Genomic DNA, 21,800 nt, shown 5'->3' with positions numbered 1-21,800 from the left:
CCCCACAGCAGCGCTCAAAGCCCCCAAATCACCTCAAACCTGCACCCAGCCCCAGGACATGCACCAAAGTGCCCCAGTCTCTGCGACCATTCCCCCCACAGACCCCGCCCCCTATAATTACTGGCACATAATTATCCTTAATTATTGCAATTAATAAGAGTGGCAGGTGTTTTGTGAACCCAAGATCCTGGGGGAAATGGGGGGGGGGGGGACGACTGAGCCTCCCCCTCGGCTTTTTGGTGCCCCCCCCCCCAAACTGGGGCACAGCGTTTTTGGGGGGAGCGGAGGGTGCGGCGGACGCTAACGAAGATGTAATTAAACCTGCCTGGGTAATTAAGCACGGCGGGGCAGGTTGGGTGAGGCGGGCATGCCCGGGCTCAGCCGGAGGAGAGGTGAAGCGGGGTCAGCGCCAGGGAGACACCCCAAAAGCGGGGCAGGCGATGGGAGAGGCACTGGGATGGGTGCTGGGATGGGTGCTGGGGTGGGGGTGAGGCTGCTGGGAGCAGGGACGGGCTGCAGCACCCATGTGCTCCATGGAGGGTGCTCAGTGGGGTGAGGGTGCTTGTAGGTGATGGGACCACAGCACCCACATCACTTGGAAGGATGCTCAGTGGGGTATGGGGACCACAGCACCCGTATCACCCATGGTAGGGGCTCAGTGGGGTGAGGGGACCATGGGGCGGGGGTCCACAGCACCCACATTGCCCATGGAGGGTGCTTGGTGGGGTGAGGGTGCTCCTAGGGTGGTGAGACCACAACACCCACGTCACTTGGGGAGGATGCTCACTCATGCCCCGTTCACGGGGACTGTAGCACCCACAGCACCCATATCCCCTTCCCTGGCTGTCACCCCATGCCTGCTCCCATGGGGATTGGGCCAGGAGTTTGCTGGAACCGAGCCAGGCACTGGGATGGCAGCCGCAGGGGTGCCCTGCTTACCCCATGCCTCAGTTTCCCCATCACCCTCATCCGGCCCCGCCATAGGCAAACAGAGATAAGGTGCTGCCGCGCACCCAAATCCGGTGTGTCCCCCCCCGCCCCATCTCGGCAGTTCCTCACTGGGCGCTGCTGGACTTTGAGCTGGGACTGAGGGCGGTGGCAGGGCTGAGACCGGCAAACTCGTGTCATGCATAGGGCATCCACATGCCTGAACGCCCCAAAACAGGGTGAAAACCACCCAAACGGCAGCTTTTGCAGCAAGATGCTCGTCCCCTCTAAACCGCCACCCCCCCGCCCCGTTTTTTATGGTTTTGGGCAGAAAAAAACCCCTTTTTCCGGCTTTTTTCTACCCAGTTATTTGCAGGCACCGGGCAGCCGGCCCCGCTGCTGCTGTGGCTTGGGTTTGGCTTTGGGGGAGCGGCGGGTGATAAAAAGGCCAAATTCCTCGTGGGTTTTGCCGAGGAAAAGAGGCCCCGGATGGGAAACGTTCCTTGAGGTGTGTGCAACCCCTCAAAAACCCCCTTAAAAAAACCCCTTTAAAAAAAACCTTAAAACCCCTTAAAAAACCTTTTAAACCCCCCTAACAAGCCCCTAAACTGCCTTAAAACCCCTTAAACTCTTTAAAAAGTCCTTAAAACTCCTTTAAAACCCCTTAAAACCAGGGGGAAAAGCCCCCCATCCCTCTCTGCCCCCCAAATTCCTGCAATCACTGCAAGCCAGTGAGAAACAACAATATTGTAGAAAACAAAAAAGCACATTTTTATTCAAATCAAAACCCCATGAAAATCCCCCAAACCCCTGAAAATCCATGAAAAATAAAGGGATCCGGGTTTTTTTTTTCTTCTTAATTTTTCCCCTTTTTGCTCTCCCGAATCTGACACGACCTTTGCTTCCTCGCAATAAATATACAAAAATAGAATAAATTAGGTTAAAAAATAAAAGGAAAAGGTAACACTGGCAGATCAGCATTAAAGGGGAAAATAAAACCACTCAAAAACCCGGTGGGAGAGGAATAAATAGGGAGAAAAAAGCAAAAATAAGCCAGTTTTGGGGCTGAGCCCCCCCTTTTTTTTTTCTTGAAATGTGGGGGAAAAAAAAAGAGGACCCCCCCCAACACCTCCTCTAGCCCAAAATGAGCTTGAAATTTAATTTTCATATTTTTTTTTTGGGGGGGGGGGGGGAAGGATGGGGGTGACACCCATTTCATCCCCAACCCCGGGGATAATATTAATAATAATACTATAAAAAACCCTTAATAATAATAGAAATAATAAATAAACCCCTCAGGGAGGAGGGGGGGAGGGGGGTGTCTTCATTTGGTTGCTTTCAAGTATTTTGGGGAGTGCAGGGGGAGGGTTAAATGGGGACCCCCCCAGCGCCGACCTGCTCCTGCAGCCCCAGCAGGCTGTAGGCGATGCGCTTCTGGTGCCCTGGCAAACGCACCCCAATTTTCTTGATGTCGCTGGAAATAAGCAGGGTGGAGAAAATAAAATATAAGGATTATTGGGGTGGAAAGACCCTAAAAAGGGTCCAGGTGGGAATGGGGTTTGGTGGGGAAGGAGCATCCCCCAGGGATGGATCCAGCCCTGAGCATCCCCTGGGACCGGATCCAGTCCCAACCCCCCTCCCTGCTTTTGGGGGACCCGTCACCGCCGCCTCCCCCCACAACTGGGCCATTCCCAGGCGACTGAAAGCTGGACACAGCTCATCCCGACCTCTCCGGCCGGATCCTGGCCAGGGAATGTCTAATTTTATCCCGTCCCCTCGGGCCAACAACGCCAACGCCACGGAAGCGGTTTCCTTTCCCAGCACATCCCTGTCCCCATGGGAGCTGGAGGGGATGGTGTGGGGACACCAAGGGGACACACATAGGGACAGCATGGGGATGGTATGGGGACACCATGGGAATATCAAGGAGACAGCATGGGGAGACCATAGGGACAGTATGGGGACACCACGGGGACAGTATGAGGATACTGTGGGGACAGCATGGGGACACCATGGGAACAGTACGAGGATACCGTAGGGACACCATGGAGACACCATGGAGATGCCATGGGGACAGTATGGAGAACCATGGGGACACCAAGGATACAGTATGGGGACAGCATGGGGACACCATGGACACAGTAGGAGGATATCATGGGGACAGTATGGGGACACCAAGGATACAGTATGGGAACGTTCTGGGGACAGCATGGGGACACCATGGGGACAGTATGAGGACACCATGGGGACAGCATGGGGATAGTATGGGGACTCACTCGGCGGTCATCTGCAGGACCTTCTCGATGGTGCTGTAGCCCGAGGCCATGAAGTGCTCTGTGTACTGGGGCATCCTGATGGACTCCAGCCACTCGGGGACGGAGCGGAAGGGGACGCCCTCCGAGCCACTGGTGCTGGGCAGGCGGATGGACACCCTGAGGGGGCGACACACGGGGTGGGGGGGGCATGAGAAACGGGGCGGGAATAGGGGGATGCAAAAATGGCGCAGAAATGGGAGAGTGCAAAAATAGGCGTGACCATGGAAGGATGCAGAAAATGAGGCAGAAATGCAACGATGCAAAAAATAACGTGAAAATGGAAGGATGCAAAAAATAACGCAGAAATGAAACGATGCAAAAAAAAAAAAAAGATGCAGAAATGCAAAGATGCAAAAAGTGATGCGAAAATGGAAGGATGCAAAAAGTAATGCAGAAATGGAAGGATGCAAAAATAATGCAAAAATTGAAAGATGGAAGAAATGGTGCAGAAATTGAAGGATGCAAAAAGTGATGCAAAATTAGAGAGGCAAAAAACCCAAAAAGCACACATGCAAAAAAGCAACACTTAAATGTCAGGCTGTGGAGATGCCTAAAACAACCCCCAAATGCAAAGATGCAAAAAGTAACGGCAAAAGCCCAATGCAAAACAGAACGCAGGAAAGCAAAAGTATAACACAAATAGCGCAAAAAAAAGGTGAGAGGCGATGCGAAAATGCCCAGTTGTAAAAAAGAACGCAGAGATGTGAAGGTGCAAAGAGTAATGCAAAAAGCGGAAATGCAAAAAACGAGGCAAGGATGCTAAAAAGCAAGAAACAATGCAAAAATGCCAAAGGGAAAAAAAAAGCTAAGATGCGCAGATGCAAAGAAGCGGAAAAGAGCGCAAGAATACAAAACCAATTAAAAAAAAGATGTAGAAAAGAATGCAAGAATATAAAATAGCAAAAGCAATTAAAAAAAAGCACAGATGCAAAGAAGTGTGCAAGAACGCAGAGATGCAGAAAGCAATGCAAGAATGCAAAGGTGCAAGAATCAATGCGAGAATGCAAAACTCCAAAACCAATGAAAAAATGCAAAGACGAAAAAAGGAGTGCAGGGATGCCAAGATGCAAAAGAGCATGCAAGAATGCAAAGGTGCAAGAATGCAGAGAGGCAAAAACCAACACAAAAATGCAGAGATGCAAAAAGCAATGCAAGAATGCCAAGATGCAAAAAGGAGTGCAAGAATGCAAACCTGCAAAAAATGATGCAAAAAAATTGCAAAGGTGCAAAAAGCAATGCAAAAAAAAAAAAGCAAAGGTGCACATGAGCATGCAAGAGTGCAATACTGCAAATTGCAACCCCCTTCCTTACCCCCCCCTCCACTTTGCCCCGTCCCGTCTCTCTCCGTAGCTCACCGGGGGTCAAAGTCCGCCAATGCCTTGAGGGACTCGGGGGCACGGATGAGCTTGTCGAGGATGCTGACGATATCGGCAAACTTGGGGCGCCGGCTGCGCTCCTGCTGCCAGCATTGCATCATCAGCTGGTAGATGGCGGAGGGACAATCCAGGGGAGCGGGGAGGCGGAAGCCCTCGTTGATGGCCTTCATCACCTACGAGGAGGAGAAGGACGTTGAGTGGTGCTCCTCCCCCAAAAAGCTGTTCCTTTGCAAGAACCCCCCCCCCCAAAAATTGGTGGTGGAGGAGTGTGGCTGCTCACCTCGTGGTTTGAGAGCTCCCAGTACGGTCGCTCGCCGTAAGACATCACCTCCCACATGACAATGCCGTAGCTCCAGACGTCGCTGGCGGAGGTGAACTTGCGGTAGGAGATGGCTTCGGGTGCCGTCCAACGGATGGGGATCTTCCCTCCCTGTGGCAACACTGGGGTCAACCCTGCACCCCCCCAAAAACACATCCCCACCATGGCCAACCACCCCACCTTGGTGGCACTTACGCTGGTGGTGTAGGTGGCTTCGGGGTCATCTTCCAACACCCTTGAAAGCCCAAAATCGGACACCTTGCACACCAGGTTGCTGTTCACCAAGATGTTCCGGGCGGCCAGATCCCGGTGGACGTAATTCATGTTGGCCAAGTACTTCATGCCGGCGGCAATGCCCCTCAACATCCCCACCAGCTGGATGACGCCAAATTCCCCCTCTTTTTCCTGGGAAAAGGGGAGAAGCCGGCCTCGAATCTGCCTCTCGTCCTACCTCCCGTGGTGGGTTTTGGTGGTTCCATCACCCGGTAATCCTTGCCCGGGGTGGGGGGACATGTTGCCACCATGCTTCACCTACCCGTAGGAATTTATCCAGCGCGCCATTCTCCATGTACTCTGTGATGATCATGAAGGGCTTGTCTGTATAAAAAAAAGATCCAAAATGAGTCAAAAGAACCCCCAACCCCCCCAACCCTCCCCCAAAATCCCCCCACCCCCCCAAATCCCATCCCCCCCAAAAAACCCAACCCCAAAAGCTCCCAGCCCTGCAAAAAACCCAACAAATCCCCCCCCCAAAAAACCAACCCAACCCCCAATCCCCCCAAAAAACCCAAAAGACACCCCCCCCATCATTGCTCAAAACACCCTATTTTTATTTAGCATTTTTTTGGGGTGTTCCACAGGGAAATTGGTTTTTTTTGAGGGGGGGGATGGGGGACACTTACACTTGGAGACGACCCCTTCCAGGCGAATGATATTGTGGTGGCAGAACTGGCCCATGATGGTGGCTTCGCTCAAGAAGTCCACCCGTTGCTTCTCCGTGTAGCCCACCTTCAAGGTCTTGATGGCCACTGGCACCTCCTTCTTACCACGCTTTAGGGTGCCCTTGTAGACCTCCCCAAATTCACCTGCTCGGAGGAAGGGGGGGACGTTTAACCCCCCACCCTGGTTCAATTTTGGGGTGTCTTTGGAGTGATGAAGCCACCTGAGGACCTACCGGCACCGATGACCTTCTGGCGGGTGATGGAGGATGGAGGGATCTCGGTGGTGAACTTGAGCATGGCTTGGTTGGGGTCTTCATAGGTGTGTGGGTCAACGTAGGTCTTGAGGGGCTTCAGCTGGTCTGTGGGGTGCCAGGGGGGGTCAGCACCCATGTCACCCCCCACCCATCCCCGTTGACTCCACTGTCCCATCGCTCACCTGACTTGGAGAAGTAGACATCCTCAGCGGACTGGCGCGGCCGTGACCTCCTCCTCCTGTGGAAAAGCAGCGTTTTGCCCCCCAAAATCACCCCTCGCCCATCTTTGGTGGTGGAAAAACGGTATTTTGGGGTTTTGGGGGGATATCTCCTTACCGCCGGAGTACGTAGAGGAGAACAGCCAAGAGGAGGAGGACGAAGAAGACACCAGCAACGGAGCCACTGATGACGGCGGTGGATGCCATGGCCTCGGCGCCTGCGGGGACGATTCAGGGAGGGGGGGTGTTGGGGTGAACCATGCACCTCCTCGACCCCATCCCCCCCAAAATCCTGCCCCCCCTTCTCCCCCATCCCCGGGATCCTCACCCTCAGGCAGGGTCTCGAACTCGTGCTGGGGGCTGTAGGCACCGTGGCCATCCTGGGTAAGCGCCTGGACCCGCACCACATAGGCAGTGGCAGGGGACAACTTGGGGAGGGTGACAGAGGTGCCCTCGCAGCGCAGCACCGAGTAGCTGTTCTCATCCACCTGGGGACATGGGTGGGGGTGAGATGGGTGGGGGCGAGATGGGTGGGGGCAAGGATGGAGATGACATGGATGGAGGTGACACAGACAGAGGGGTGACATGGATGGAGGTGACACGGATGTGGGCAAGGATGGAGGTGACGCGGATGGAGGGGTGACACAGATGGAGGTGACATGGATGGGGGCAAGGATGGGGGGGAGATGGATGGGGGACACGCACGGGTGGAGGTGATGGATTTGGGAGTGGTGGGCTGAAGCTGTGACATGGGACGGACCTTCTTGCTGTAGGTGACCTCGTACTTCCAGACCCGACTCTGCTGCCGCGGTGGCACCGTCCAGGAGAGGACCAAGCTGGTGGCCGTCCGTCCATCCAGGCTCACCGATGTCACTCGGGGTGGCTCTGCCATGAGGACAGGGATATCACGGAGGTGTCCCCATGAGGGACAGGGACATCACGGAGGTGTCCCCAGTGGGGGAGGCAAGGTGTGGGAGATGCTGGTGGCCCCTTACCCGTCTGGTTGACACTGATGGTGGTGGTGGCCACGCTACGGTGATGGCTGTAGGTTGACACCCCGTTCCGGGCTTCGACGGTGAAGGTGTAGTTGACATGTGGCTCCAGGTCGGTGACGGTGACCCCCGTCCCTGTCAACCCCCGGGGGGGCTGCGAATAGCGGACCCCCCCATCACAGGGACGGCACTCCCCGCTCTCCGGCCAGCACTGCTCGCAGGTGATGCTGTAGGTGACATCCCCACGGCCACCCGGGTCGGCAGGGGGTGACCAACGTAGCTGCACTGTGGCCCCCAGCCCCACGGCCGTGACGCCTTGTGGGGGCGAGGGGGGACCTGGGGAGAGGGGACATGGGACAGAGAGCAGAGAGGGGGGTCAGGGGGAGGATGGCCACACGTTGCCTCAGTTGCCACCCCCCCAAAAAGGTAACTTACGGGTGCAGGGGTCGGCGGGGGGGTCGGCGGGGGGCGCGGAAGAAGCCGTCCTGGCAGGGGCAGGCAGCGGCGGCGGCAGGGGAGGGCAGGGTGTGGGGCGGGCAGGGCTGGCAGCTGCTCAGGGACACTGTGGCCTTGAAGGAGCCGGGGGGACAAGCTGGGGGGGCACGCACACACAATGACACCGGTGAGACCCCAAATACCCCTTCTCTACCCACAGCATCCTCACCCAGGCGGGTTTGGGGGGGGATCACACCCTCCCCAAGCACCTAGAGTGGGTATTTTAGGGTATTTCACCTTATTTTGCAGCTTCTTTATTATTGGGACCCCACCCCCACCCCAGCTCGCCCATCTCCTGGCTGAGGCCTGCCACGCTCGCTGCACTAGTGATGCTTAAGGGTGACAATCCAGGGCAGGGGGTTTTGGTGCTGCCACCTCATTCCTCCAACCCAGAGCGGGGATTTTAGGGTATTTCACCTTATTTTGCAGTTTTGTGCCCCACAGGGGGGACGGGACCCCCCCCTCCCAGCCCACCTCTCACCTGGCTGAGCCCTGCTGCACTCACTGCACTAGTGATGCTCAAGGTTGAGGATCCAGGATGGGGAATTTTGGGGCTAACACCTCATTTCTCTGACCCAGATTGGGGATTTTAGGGTATTTCACTTTATTTTTCCAGCTTCTATTATTATTGGAGCCCCCCGCCCTGGCCCTAGCCCACCCCTTTCCCAGCTGAGCCCTGCCCGCTTGCTGCACTAGTGATGCCCAAGGTTGAGGATCCAGGATGAGGAATTTTGGAGCCAACACCTCATTTCTCCGCCACCCCTTTCTATCTCCTGGCATGCACTGAGCGGGTGTGCCCTCAGCCCCCCCAAAATCCCCCCAACCACAGCACCTCACGCCCCCTCCACCCCCATCCCAATTTACCCCCCAGCCCCAAGCGCTACCTTTGCAACTCTCTCCCACTTTCTCGTAGCCGGCCCGGCACAGGCACTCCCCGATGGGTACCAACCACTCGCCGTCGGCGTTGCAATGCAGCGCCGGAGCTTGGTCGGCCACTGCCTCCTCCACGCACGTTCCCTGCACCTTGGCCAAGGTCTGCGAATCGACGCCGGCCACCGTTTCGGGGAAGTGAGCCATACCCCGTAAAACAGCCGGGCATCTCTTGTAATAAATCCGAACGGAAAGCAATGCCACGCAAGCTCCCAAATCCTGGAAAGCCAAGTAAAAACCTTTCCGACGGAGAGGTCCCACCGATCGCACCTCAACGTTGAGTTTAACATTCCGGGAAGCAAAATCATCCTGGACAGTGATTTCATCTGGAGCGATGGTGTCAATCTTCTTGAATTGTCTCTTCTGGAAGTTGGTGCCGTAATCCACGTCGGATTCGGCGTAGTAGAGGTTGAAGGTCTCCTTGCAAGAGCCGCCACCGGCGGTGGGGAAGCTGTTGCAGTCGCGGACGGTGAATTGGAGTTCGATGAAGATGCGTTGGGCCACCCCACGGTAGATCCAGTTGGTGCGTAGCCAGTTCTCCTGCTCACCCTCCAGCACATTGCACACCGAGTAGATGTAGATCAAGGAGTCGTTCAGCACGTTCTGCAGCAGGTCCCACTGTCCCCCCCCAAAAGAGAGAAATGGGGGTTATGGGGGGGGAAACTGAGGCAGGGTGGGCGGTGCCCCTGGTCCCTATGGATGCACTTGTCTTCATCCCCGTGGATGTCCCTGCCTCCCTCCCCATGGGTGTCCCTGTCCCCATGGAGGTCTCCAACCCTATCCCGATGGAGGTCCCCATCCCAATGAATGTCCCCAACCCCATGGATGCCCCCATGCCCATCCCCATGGAGGTCCCCATCCCCATGGATATCCCCATCTCCATGGGTGACTCCACCCCCATTCCCATGGAAGTCCCCATCTCCATGGCTGTCCCCATCCCCATGCAGGTCCCCATCCCCACTGAGGTCCCCATCCCCACTGAGGTCCCCACCCCCTGGAGGTCCCTGTTCCCATCCCCATGGATGTCCCCATCCCGATGGAGGTCCGCATCCCCACGGATGCCCCCATGCCCATCCCCATGGAGGTCCTCATCCCAATGGATGCCCCCATCCCCATGGATGGCCCCATCCCCATCCCCATGGAGCTCCACCATGGATGTCCCAATCCCCATCCCCACGGATGTCCCCATCCCCAACCCCGGTGTGGGCTCTCGGGGCAGTGCTGGCCAGCAGGGCCGGATGCCTGGGTCCGTGGGTGCTCACCCCTTTGCCGTAGGGCTGGGTGAGCCAGCCCAGCTCTCCCTGTGCTTTGGCGAAGTCCAGCAGGACCACTGTGGGGAGAGGAGAGGGGGGTTACTGGGGTGAGCATGAAGCCTGGGAGATGCCACCAGGACCCACAGATGGCCCCAGGACCTGCAGGTGCCACCAATACACTCCTTAGACCCATGGATGTCTCTGGGACCCATGGATGTCCCTGGGACTCACAGATGCCCCCCAGGACCCATGGATGTCGCTGGGACCCATGGATGTCCCCAGGACCTGCAGGTGCCACCAATACACCCCTTAGACACACAGATGTCCCCAGGACCCATGGATGTCCCCAGGACACACCGATGTCCCCCAGGACCCATGGATGTCCCTGGGACCCATGGATGTCCCCAGGACCTGCAGGTGCCACCAATACACCCCTTAGACACACAGATGTCCCCAGGACCCATGGATGTCCCCAGGACACACTGATGTCCCCCAGGACCCATGGATGTCCCTGGGACCCATGGATGTCCCTGGGACCTGCAGGTGCCACCAATACACCCCGTAGACTCATGGATGTCCCTGGGACCCATGGATGTCCCTAGGACTCACAGATGTCCCCCAGGACCCATGGATGTCTCTGGGACCCACAGATGTCCCTGGGACTCATGGATATCCCCAGGACCCATGGATGTCCCCTGGATGCACGGATGTCCCCCAGGACCCACGGATGTCCCTGGGACTCACGGATATCCCCTGGAGCCACAGATGTCCCCAGGACCCATGGATGTCCCCTGGATGCACGGATGTCCCCCAGGATGCACGGATGTCTCTGGGACCCACGGATGCCCCCAGGACCCATGGACGTCCTCAGGACCCATGTGTATATCCCTGGGACCCATGGATGTCCCCAGGACCCACGGATGTCCCCAGGATATGCAAACACTCCCGGGACCCACAGATAGCCCCAGGACCCACGGATGTCCCTTGGACCCAAGGATACCCCCAGTCCCAACAGATTCCCCTGGGACCCCCACGAGAAGACCCCCAGGCATCCCCGCCAAAAGAGGGGAAACCGAGGCAGAGCTCTGCACCGTGCTGAGGCTGGGCAGACCTGCTGAGGCATGTCGGCCGCCCCAGCGAGGGCGGTGGCCAGATCCAGCGCCCGGGAGAGGAAGAGGAGGCTGCCGAGGGCTGGGAGGGAAGCGCTGACGGGTGGCCCCCCCTCCTCGGTGAATCACCCCCCAGGAATGCGCCCGGACGCCTGGGTTCACGCTGGCGGGATGGGTCCCAACGGGGTGGGGGAGTTTCAGGGACGGATGCCCCCCTGCCCCCCGACCCCGCTAACCGCCTCCACTGAGAACAGGTGAGCTTGTGACATGCCCCAAGAGGGTAAAGTCTGGGGGGGAACCCCAAGAACCTGGTCGGAGGGAGGCACACGTGGTTCCATCGTCCCCCCGCACCGTGCCCGGGGTCAGGAAGGATGCCGGAGCGGATATCCCGGCTTTCCTGCGGCTGGAAATCCCCCCACATGCCTTCGGAGAGCGGAAAGCCGGCAGAAGGCTGGCGCGTGAGCTGAGCTGGTGGGTTCTCTGTGGGGTGTCCCCCCCGGGGCCATGGCGGGAGTGAGTCAGGGAAGAAACCTGGGGCTGTGGCTGTTGAGTCAAGGGGTGCAGCACCCAAGGGTGCACCCACGCCTGGGGCCACTGGTGCTATTGGCACCTCCGGTGCCATCGCCGTCTGCACCCCCATCCCCAGTGCCACCCGCACCCCCTCTGCCATTGCTATTGCCATCACCATCGTCATCATCACCACCATCAACGTCTCCATTGCCATCATCAACATGGCCATGGCCATCACCACCACCATCTCCAGCACCATCGACACCTCCGGTGCCATCATCAGCATGGCCATCACCACCACCATGTCCAGCGCCATCAACACCTCCGGCACCATCATCAACATGGCCATCGTCATCAACATGGCCATCACCACCACCATCTCCAGCATCAACACGGCCATCACCATCATCAACATGGCCACCGCCATCACCATCTGCAGCCCCTACAACATTCTCACCTTCCTCATCCATACCTATGTTGCCATCTTCATCTCCACCTCCAACCCCACCACCATCCCTGCCTGCATCTGCAGACCCGTCGCCATCTGCACCACCATCCCCACGACCATCTGCAGCCCCTGCACCGTTGCTGTCACTCTCCCCATCTGCATCGGCACTGCTTTTGCAATCACCATCATCACCACCATCATCATCATCACCATCATCACCACCGCCCTGCACCTCTGCATCCCTGTCCCATCCCTGGCTGCAGCCTTGTCCCCATCCCCAACTTCATTTTCAACCCCATCCCTGTCCTGTCCTATCCCCACCCCCATCCCAATCCCCATCCCATCCCCATCCTCATCCTCATCCCGATCCCCGTCCCCCTCTCTGGATGCACCCCTCCCCCCTTACCCCCCCCCCCCGCCCTCGGGGACACCCCAAACCTCAGGCGGGGCAGTGCAGGATCCCACCGGCGCACCCAGCACCCCCCAACCTCCCCATTCCATCAGATTTCACCCTTTCCAAACGATGGGAAGCAACCTCCCACTCCAACCCCCCCCCCCCCAATCCCACTGCTCTCCCAACACTTTCCCCTTTTTTGCATTTTTTTGACCCCAAAATTCTGATATCCCCAAGGATCCCTCCCAGGGATCGGCACTTTGGGAACGCACCCTAAATCCCACAGCCGCGTCAGGGCGGTTGGGGGTCCCTGTCACGGGGTCACCCCCCTCCACCTTCCCCCCAGCGCTTGAAAAAAACTCATTCTAGGGTTTTTTACCCCATTTTTATTTTTTTAGGGGAGTATTTTCCATCCCGAAGCACTCCCCAGACTCTGATTTATTTGCATTTGGGGCCGGATCCTTCCATCTTTCCCTCGAAAAGCGACGGATTAAACCTTTCGAACGGAGTTTTTAGACACCTCCGTTTTTAAAAAATTAAATATCTGTTTAAAAAAAAGTGACTTTCCCCCTTTTTTTTTAAACCCCCTCTCCAAACTGAGCCCAAAATGAGCCAGGGAAGGGTTGTGAGGTGGAGGCCGGGACGCTGCTTGTTTTTCCCAGCATTTTTTGGGGTTTTCCTGACATTGTTTTCCAGCTCTCCAGGCCAGATCCTGCCCGGCCCATTGCCGGCCATGGGAAACACTCCATTTTAGGGTGATTTTCCCCTTTTTGGGGTTTTGGTTTTTTTATCCCCTCCTCCCTAACCGCTCTGTCGGACTTTTTTTGGGGGGGCACCCAGCAGGATCCGGCCCCGGTGCATGAGCTGGACACTCTATATGGGAAAAGCTGCCCAAAACTTTTGGTTTTCCCTCCATTCTAGCTCCCCCCCCCATTTTAGCATTCCCCCCCATTTTAGCCCCCCCCATTTTAGCTTTTTCTTCCCATTTTAGCTTTCTTTCCCCCCCCCCTTCTAACTTTTCCACCCACTTTTTAACTCCCCCTCCCCGTTTTAGCTTCCCCACCTGCAAAACGCGCTCCAGCAACCGGTGATTCACCGCCGCACCCATGGGCGCCCCTTTTTTTGGGGGTGGGTGGGCACTCCCCCATCATCCTTTATTTTGGGGGAGCCCCCCCAACCTCTCACCCCCCCAAACCTGCCCAAACTTGCCCCAAAACCACCCCACCCCTTTGAGTGCCCACCCAGCAACCACCACCCCCCTAAGCACCCCAATAAGTGGTTTTTGGGGTGCCCCCCCCCAAAAAAAAACCCCACGGAGCTCACCTTCCTCGGCTACCAGGGGGGTGACGGCGGTGAGGAAGAGGAGGGTGAAGACTGGGGGGGTGCCCGCCATGGCGGGGGGGGTTTGGGGGGGGCCCGGGGTGCACCCCACAACCGGCGGCACCCAGCGCTGTGGGGCGTGTGGGGCTGAGCACCCCGCTCCTGTTCATTCATGTCCCGAGTGATGTCACCCGGCCACGCCCGCTCTTAAAGGGATAGGAGCTGCTCCCAGTACCCACCAGTACGGGACTGGGAGGGTCCGAGCCTGCGGATGGGAAGTGGGCAGGTTTTGTTGGGGGGTGGGGGTGGGGGGGTGTCTAGGACCCCCCACGGGGGGAGCACAGCCGCGGCGGGGGTTTGGGGGGGGGGTGTGTGTGCGTGGGCCCGGATGCGTCCCGTGGTGCTGGGTGCGTGGGTCCGGATCCGTCCCGCACCACCGTGTCCTCTCCCCAGCTCCGGTCCCGAAGGGGTTAAAGCGCCCCCCGCCAGCCCCCCCCACCTTTCATTCATAAAGCGGCGTGGGAAGGGAGGGGAGGGGCCACAGCCAATGGCGGCAGGGGGCGGGGCCAAGCGGCTACTACCGGCCACTCCCCCCGCCCACCAGTTAGAAACTGGGGGGGGGGCACGACTGGGGGAGGATCAGTTGGGGTGCTGTCTATCTGTCCGTCCCTCCACCACCCCCCCCGTCCCTCTGTCTGTCCACCCAAGGCTCCTTCCGTCCCGCCCCCCGCCCCGGACAGCGTGGGGGGGGGGTAACCGGGGAGGAGAGGGGGGTGTTGCTGGTTTGGGGGGGCTCTGTCCGGCCCCCCCTTTCCCGCATCCTCTGGGCCGGAAAAAGGCCGGACCAGAAATCGGCTTTTTCCGGCCTAAAAATAATGCCGCTTTTCTGCTGCGCTGGGGAGGGGAGGGTGGGCCCAGCCTGGGGGGGCTGGATAGGGCCTCAGCACCCCAACTTCCCCCCCAGCACCCCAAATCCCCTAGCACCCCCACCCCATGATCCCACAGCACCCTAAATCCTGCATCATCCATAGCACTCCCCAGCACCCCAAATCCCCCAGCACCCAAAATCCCACATCTGTGCAGCACCCCCATCTCCATCACCCCCAGCACCCCAAATACCCAGCACCCCCATCCCCATGATCCCACAGCACCCCAAATCCTGCATCAGCCATAGCACCCCAAAGCACCCCAAATCCCCCAGCACCCCAATCCCACATTTACAGCACCACCCAGCACCCCAAATCCCCCAGCACCCCAAATCCCCCAGCATCTGTGCAGCACCCCCATCTCCAGCACCCCAAATCCCCCAGCACCCCAAATCCCCCATTTACAGCACCCTCAGCACCCCAAATCCTGCATCAGCCATAGCACCCCAAATCCCCCCCCAAATCCCCCAGCACCGCAAATCCTACAACACCTGTGCAGCACCCCTACCTCCAGCAGCCCCCAGCACCCCAAATCCCCCAGCATCTGCAACACCCCCCAGCACCCCAAATCCCCCAGCACCCCCATCCCCACGATCCCATTGCACCCCAAATCCCCCAGCACCCCAAATCAGATGAACTGGGGCACCCAGGGATCTTTTTGGTGGAGAAATGTGGATTTTGGTCAAAAAAGCACCTTTTCTCCTCCCATTCCACTTACCCCCCAGCCCCCCCAGATCACAGGTGTGGACCAGCAGTGCTGGTTAATGGCGGAGGGGGGGGGGTGGAGGCCAGAGGCCACAGTGAGGGGCCCCCCCAAACCCACCCCGCAATAGGGGGTTCAGGCAGGGGGGGACCCCTCGCCCCCCGGGGCGACGCCGGCGGCGATTTGGTCCCGACACCAGAGCCTCTCGACCAAAGCGTCGAGGAGGGGGGCGACCCGGGCCAGCCCCTCGCGTCCCCCCCTGGCCCCCGGCCCGCTGCCCGCTCGTAGCACCGGCAGCCCCCAGGTCTCCTCAAAGGCCGTCACGTCCCCCTCCGTCACGTCTGCCTGCGGGGACAGGTCGAATCTGGGTTGCGGGGGGGGGACATACAGTTAAGGGAAACACCAACACCCCGAAAAATCCCCCCGAAAACCCCATAAAAATAAGTGGGAGCTGTGAGTCCATTGGTGGAATGAAGCGTGCACGTTCTCAGCCCACCAAAGTACCGGGTGGTGTGAAATATGGGGGTGCAAACCCGCTTGTGGGGGGACACACGCGGTCAAGGGAGACACCAACACCCTGAAAAGTCCCCTGAAAACCCCAGGAAAATAAATGGGAGCTGCCCATCCATCGGTGCAATGACATTTGCACATTCTCAGCCTACTGAGATGCCGAGTGGTGCGAAGTACAGGGGCGCAAACCCACTTACGGGAGGATACGGACACCCCCCCCGCCGCCCCGAGAAGGATACTTGGTGCCGACGACCACCCTAACGAGGTTTTCTTCGTCGGGACCGACCACCCGGCTCATCTGGGCTGGCAGCTCCTCGAAGGATGAGCGATCGGTGAAGGAGAAGAGAAAAAGGACGGCATCCGCTTCCTCCTTACAAGCCTGGGGAGGGTTGAGGCGGGGGGGTGACCACCATACCAGGGAGGGGGTGTCCTCTGTGTCCCCCTCCCTGTTGTCCTCCCCCATCCCGACTCACGGGCAGGAGATGCTCAAATTTTTTCAGGGCGCCGTCCCCGCAATCCCAAAACTGGAGCTGGAAGATGACGGGGCGACCGCTGGCCCGCAGCTTGGCCGGCCAGTAGACGGTGGTGGCCTCTATGCCTGGGGTGGGGGGGGACGACACCCACAGGGATGGTCACCCCCAGGGGACATCGGGGGTGCTGCGTGCGTGTCCCCCCCCGTCCCCCCCCACGTACCCAGGGTCTCGTGGTGGATGGGGGGCACGGGGGTCCCCGCCAGCGTGGCCACCAAGGCCGTCTTGCCGACGCCGCTCTTGCCGGAGAGGAAGAGTTTGTAGGTGACGGTGGGGACGGCCAAGTTGGGGGGCAGCGCTGGGCGCTCCAGCAGACCTGGGGGGGGGGGGGGAGGTGTATAGGTTTTTTTGGGGTGCTGGCACCCCAGTTTTGGAGGGGGGGGTGGGTGAAGGCAGGGTGTGGGCCTCACCGAACACTCTCCGTTGGTTCTTGGGAAAGATGGAGTCCAGGTAGGGGCGGCCGGCGGGGGAGAGGAGCCAGCCCGGCTCCAGCACCGAGCCCCCCCATGCCGCCATGTGCCCCCCCCCGAAACCTGGGCGTACAGGGAAGACAGCCCCCCCCTTCCCCCTGGGGTCACTGCACCCCCGCAGCAGGGTGTCCCCCCTCACCCTCAGGGTCCCTGCACACCCCATGGGGTCCCTGACCCCCCCCTTGGGGTCCCAGCACCCTCTCTGGGGTCCCTGCCCCCTTTCCCCAGCGTCCCTGCACCCCTCCATAGGGTCCTTGCCCTCCCCGCGGTCCCTGCACCCCCTCTGGGGTCCTCGCCCCCCCCCGCGTGGTCCCTGCACCCCAAACCCTGCAGGGGGGATGCTACGCAGTCCCCTCATGGGGTCTCTGCCCCCCCCCAATTGGCTCCTTACCCCCCCAAACATGCAAAACGGGTGCAACGCAGCCCCCTGCCCCCCCCGTGGCCCCTGCACCCCCCCAAGCGGCTCCCTGCACCCCAAACCCCTGCAAAGGGGATGCAACGCCTGCCCCCCCCCTCCCCCCATGGGGTATCCCTCCCCTTCCCCCCGCCCGCGGTCCCTTTAAGGCGCGGCCGCTCCGCCTCACCTGTGGCCGCTTCCGCCTCGGGATGATGTCAGCGGGGGGCGTGGCCTCGCCCGCGCCCCGCCTCCCTTACCGCGGCGCATGCGCGGGAGGCGGGAAAGGGCAGACACGTGGAGTGAAGCGGACCCCGACCCTATAGCTTATTGGGGGGCGGCCCTATGGGAGACCCGGGCCCTAGAGGGGATGGGGGTTCCCAGCCCTGTAGGCGATATGGGGCCGGGGGGGGGAGCCCCTACGTGCCTGGGCTGGCATGAGGCGGCAGCCTGTGCCCAGCACTGCCCGGTACGTGGTCCCCACTTTCCAGCCCCCAAAGACTTTGGGGTCCCCAGTTTCCAATCCCCCACAGGCTTTGGGGTCCTCATCCCTAATTACCGATACTGGAATGCTTTGGGGTCCTAAATCTCCAGCCCTAGCAGGCTTCAGGGCTCCCCCATTTCCAGCCCCAGCAGGTTTTGTGGTCCCCAATTTTCCAGCACTACCCCCTTTTTTCTGAACCCTCCCGTTCCTCACCCCAACCTTGTGCCCCCCTTTTTTCCACCTCTATTGCTCCAACATCCCGTGGCACAGATATTGCCCTTATTTTTACCCAGTAAGACCCCAAATCCCCCTTTTCACCCCCAAACTTGTGGGAAGCACAGTGGGGGTTTCCCTCCACAGCATTTCCGCCCCCCACCCCCCTCCCCAAAAGGACCAACCATCCATTTCTTTTCCTTTTTATTTGTTAAACTGCTAAAAATTCATTGGGATAGGGGGAAGGGGGGAACCCATTACCCCCCCCCCCCCTAAATGTACACAAGATTTTAAATATCACTGAAAATCGCTTTTCATTCCTACACTCGGCCGAGCCTGGAACAACGATGTGAGGGGACACCTGAGTTGTGGGGGACACACACACACACCTCGCTCACAGCACCAGCGGCTCACGTGGCAGGGGTGTCAAAATTTTGGGATGAATTTATTGTTAACAGCGCAGAACATGCCTTTCCGCGACCGCTGGGGACGGAAGAGGGATGGCCCTGGCCGCTTGGCAGGTTTGGGGCCAGTTAGGGGGATTTTGGGACTGGTTGAGGACGGAGACCACAAATGTTGGGAAAATGTCCCTCGAAGGATGCTCCATGCAAGGAGAAGGATGTCAACCCAACGCCAAGCCACCGTCCATCCCTTTTTTGACTTTTTTTGGGGTGGATGACAAGAGACATGCAAAGGGGAGGAGGGAATCGATGCCGAAGCCCCGACCACGTTCCTCACGGCAAAGATCACCCTAGGTGGTCCCGAGGTTTTGGGGGTAAAAATTGCATTTTGCCTTCCCTTAGGACAAATCAAATACGTTTGGGATTGGAGTGGGAGAGGCTGGATTTAACAAGGGATTTATTTACAGAGGTGAAAAGCCGCAGATGAAGCAAAACCCTCCCCATCCCTATGCGGCTAGGATGCGATTTAAGGCTCTGACCGGCAAAAAGCTCAGTGGGGATGGAGGGGCGGGGGGGGGGGGGGGGAAGAGGGGAGAAGGGGCCACGTCATGGCGCTGCCGGTTTGGGGAAGGTTCCCTACTTTTCGGGTGCTGGAGGTTGTTGACCAAAACCTGGCAGAATCCACCCATTTTTCCCACCCCCCCATCATCTTGAGGGGAAAGGGAAGGGGGGAGGTTGTCCCAGAAGGACGCACAGGTTCAATCCCTTCGGATTTTAATTTGTTTTAATCTTTGCGGAAGGAGGCACGTGCAAAGATGAGGTGCAGTTACTGCTATTGGGGCTGCTCACACCCTCAAGATTGACTAACATTCATCTTTTTGACTAGAAAAAAACCATCCTGGTCCCAGGCTACAAGGTGCTGGTTCAGCCTTGAATGGGTTTGGGCTGTTGAGTGAAACAAAACCTTCAAGTCCAGAAGGGAAGTGGCAGCCAAATTTCTCAGCATTGGGAGAATAACTGGATTTTTAGATGGTGTGTTTTTTTGCTGAGGAGGAGGGATCAGAGCTGATCCCAAAGCCTGATCCAGCACAGGGCAGGAAAAGGAGGAGGTTAATGCCTGGCTAATTATTAATATTTTTGGCATTTTGACACAAAAAACCTGTCCCTTCTTCCTTCTTATGGAATGACAGGAATGAGACTGGCAGGCCAAAGGGGTGAGAGGCAAAAAAAAGGCATCATGTTTGTGTCGAGCAAAGGTTTGCAGCACTGGAAGATTCCTGGTGGGGTATTGCTGTTGTCTTCCTTACAGAGTCGAGCATGGAAATAATCAGTGCGCACAAGGCCTCCTGCCTGCCGGTATTTGGTTTGTTCATATAAAACCACTTTTACTCACATCCAACAAGGAGTTTCAGAGAGTTATGAAGCCTCTCAAACCCCTGGAAAATAAAAAACCTCAAGAGGATACTGGATGGCACATTTCCCTACCTGCTTACCCCAAATCCTTGGCTTGGATCGCAGTGGCGTGGGTCCTTCCCCGCCTGTAAACACGATTCGCTTAACTGGGGTCTTACTGGGAACCGGTGGGGCAGCACTGGAGGTTTTGCTTGGACTTTATTGGTTTCTTGCTCCCTAATTCACAGTTTGAACGCCTGTGTGACAGAGTAAGGGATTGGAAAGGAGAGGGAAGAGCTGCGGGGAGGGAGGGGAGAAGGTGATGGCGGCAAAGGCCTCGGGCCGCATTATCTTTTTGCTCGCACAAAGTACAAGGCATTAGTTTTGGGATAGTATTTCACGTTTTGTTTCTTGTCCATGAGGCCACCGAATATGATTAACTCCCCTCTGCCTTGCACCACCGTGTGTAAACTGGTTTCGGGCGGCCCCACCACTGAACTGCTGTTGAACACTTTCCATTTGACTCGTCCTTTTTCCTTGGTGTCTTTAATGTCCAGCACGTACATCTGCATGGGTTTGCAGTTCATGCTCTGGTACAAAGGCTTCCCCACGTTGAGGGATTGGGGAGGGTGGTGGCCCAGGCGGCGGGCAATGGGAGGTAAGGAATGGCCATCGCCTTGGGTAGAGCCCGGACGCACTGCCGAGCCTGTTTCGGCACCCGGGGACCCCGGGGAAGAAGCCAGGGGAGAGCTCAATGCCGCAGAAGCCGAGGAGCCTTTGGAAGAGAGGGCTTTGACGGCCTCCAAGCTCCTCCGGAGCGCACCGGGGGAGACGGCCCCCGGGAGGGAGGTGGCGACGTGGGGTGGCGTGTGGATGCCATTGGTCTGCTCAGGGGGGTTCCTCACACTTGTGCTGACTGTCCTGCCCTCCACACCGTCCATCTGGCAGATGATGGAAGCCGGTTTCTGTTCCCAGCTCAGATCGACGGATGCCAAACGCAGGTCTTTCTGCTCTGGCAGCGATCCCCGTCGTGGCGCCAGGGTGAGCCCCACTTTTAGGTCGTATCCTTCAGCTGCGGAAGGTGTGCTGGGTGATACAACCTGCACGGGGCTGTCCAAGGAGGCACCGCCAGCTGCCGTGGCTCCGGGCGATAAACTCCCACCGTTGAGAACAGGGGAACTGTCCCCTCTGGCTGGGGAGAGGCTGCCTTCCCGGGATCCTGAAGGTGTTTGCCTCTGCGCTCTGGGTCGCAGGGTGCCCCAGCGGCCGTTGACGCAGGGAGCCTCGTCCGTGTTCCTGACAGGAGATTGAGAGCGGTATTCCCGTGTTTCGGGGACCAGGGCGGGTGGCGTGGCGCTGATGGGAGAGGGGCGAGAGTTCAAGCTGGGACTCAGCGGGGCTCTCCCACTGGGAGCTTGGCTAAAGACCACGACGCACTGTCCCACCTGGAAGAGGAGAAGGGGAGATAATGGGTTACAAACCGCAGGATGACACTTTGCACTGTATTGGGGAAAAAGTAGGGGGTATGGAGCATTCTGGGCAGACAATAAAGATCAATGGATGTCTATGAGAGAGCAGAGACCCTGCTGCATCCGTACCCTGCAGGCAGGATGGCACCACAGCTCCGGGGCTCCGTGGTCTTCATTCTCCACCTTGAGTGGCTGCCACGTCCAGGGGTTCGCGTGCATGTGCAGTAGCCAGGCATCTTTAAACAGCTGTGAAGAAAAGCGTGACAGATTTAAGAGTCCAGTTTAAGATTTAGGAGCCTGGTTTGTTGCCGAGATCATCCCATCAGAGGTAGGAGCAGTGCTTTGCTGCTGCAGACAGAGGAATGGTGACCCAGATCAGGATCTGACCACCCAGGAGTGACCACGCCCTAGTATGGCCATGGACAAATCCCTTCATCTCTATCTTCTGTCCCAGTATAAAATCAGGGCTAATTCTTCTGAGGCTCAGTTAACCTCGGTGAGCTGCTC

The 21,800-nt window shown here is 58.3% G+C and overlaps 3 protein-coding genes across 6 annotated transcripts in view; all 3 read right to left on the bottom strand.

Annotated features, from left to right (window-relative positions):
- Nucleotides 1–1,756: 1,756 nt before the first annotated feature.
- Nucleotides 1,757–14,724, bottom strand: EPHA2 (EPH receptor A2). The gene is given in 18 exon segments (XM_052793136.1): nucleotides 1,757–2,401; nucleotides 3,204–3,359; nucleotides 4,598–4,791; nucleotides 4,899–5,048; nucleotides 5,133–5,342; nucleotides 5,473–5,534; nucleotides 5,840–6,022; nucleotides 6,112–6,237; nucleotides 6,315–6,370; nucleotides 6,469–6,568; nucleotides 6,679–6,838; nucleotides 7,111–7,235; nucleotides 7,346–7,678; nucleotides 7,778–7,808; nucleotides 7,810–7,934; nucleotides 8,722–9,385; nucleotides 10,030–10,097; nucleotides 13,805–14,724. Coding segments are annotated over 18 exon segments (2,919 nt in total). The 5' UTR covers nucleotides 13,875–14,724; the 3' UTR covers nucleotides 1,757–2,295.
- A 759-nt stretch (nucleotides 14,725–15,483) lies between these two features.
- On the bottom strand, nucleotides 15,484–17,003 carry CPLANE2 (ciliogenesis and planar polarity effector complex subunit 2). The gene is made up of 5 exons (XM_052792400.1): nucleotides 16,881–17,003; nucleotides 16,634–16,786; nucleotides 16,414–16,538; nucleotides 16,180–16,319; nucleotides 15,484–15,794 (listed from the first exon to the last, which is right to left on the bottom strand). The coding sequence occupies exons 1-5, from the start codon at nucleotides 16,984–16,986 to the stop codon at nucleotides 15,566–15,568; spliced, it is 753 nt and encodes a 250-aa protein (XP_052648360.1). The 5' UTR covers nucleotides 16,987–17,003; the 3' UTR covers nucleotides 15,484–15,565.
- A 1,454-nt stretch (nucleotides 17,004–18,457) lies between these two features.
- The window catches only part of FBXO42 (F-box protein 42), a 49,780-nt gene continuing 46,437 nt past the window's right edge, over nucleotides 18,458–21,800 (bottom strand). For all 4 annotated transcript variants that reach the window (XM_052792259.1, XM_052792262.1, XM_052792261.1 and 1 more), the window contains 2 exons: nucleotides 21,423–21,539; nucleotides 18,458–21,269 (listed from right to left, as the gene is read on the bottom strand). In XM_052792259.1, the coding sequence (XP_052648219.1) occupies nucleotides 20,172–21,269; nucleotides 21,423–21,539 (1,215 nt within the window). In that variant the 3' untranslated portion in view covers nucleotides 18,458–20,171. The remainder of the gene's footprint in view (nucleotides 21,270–21,422; nucleotides 21,540–21,800) is intronic.

The sequence above is a fragment of the Harpia harpyja genome, chromosome 7 (assembly GCF_026419915.1).
Source record: "Harpia harpyja isolate bHarHar1 chromosome 7, bHarHar1 primary haplotype, whole genome shotgun sequence".
Taxonomy (NCBI): domain Eukaryota; kingdom Metazoa; phylum Chordata; class Aves; order Accipitriformes; family Accipitridae; genus Harpia; species Harpia harpyja.
This window is presented reverse-complemented; position numbering and strand designations above follow the sequence as displayed.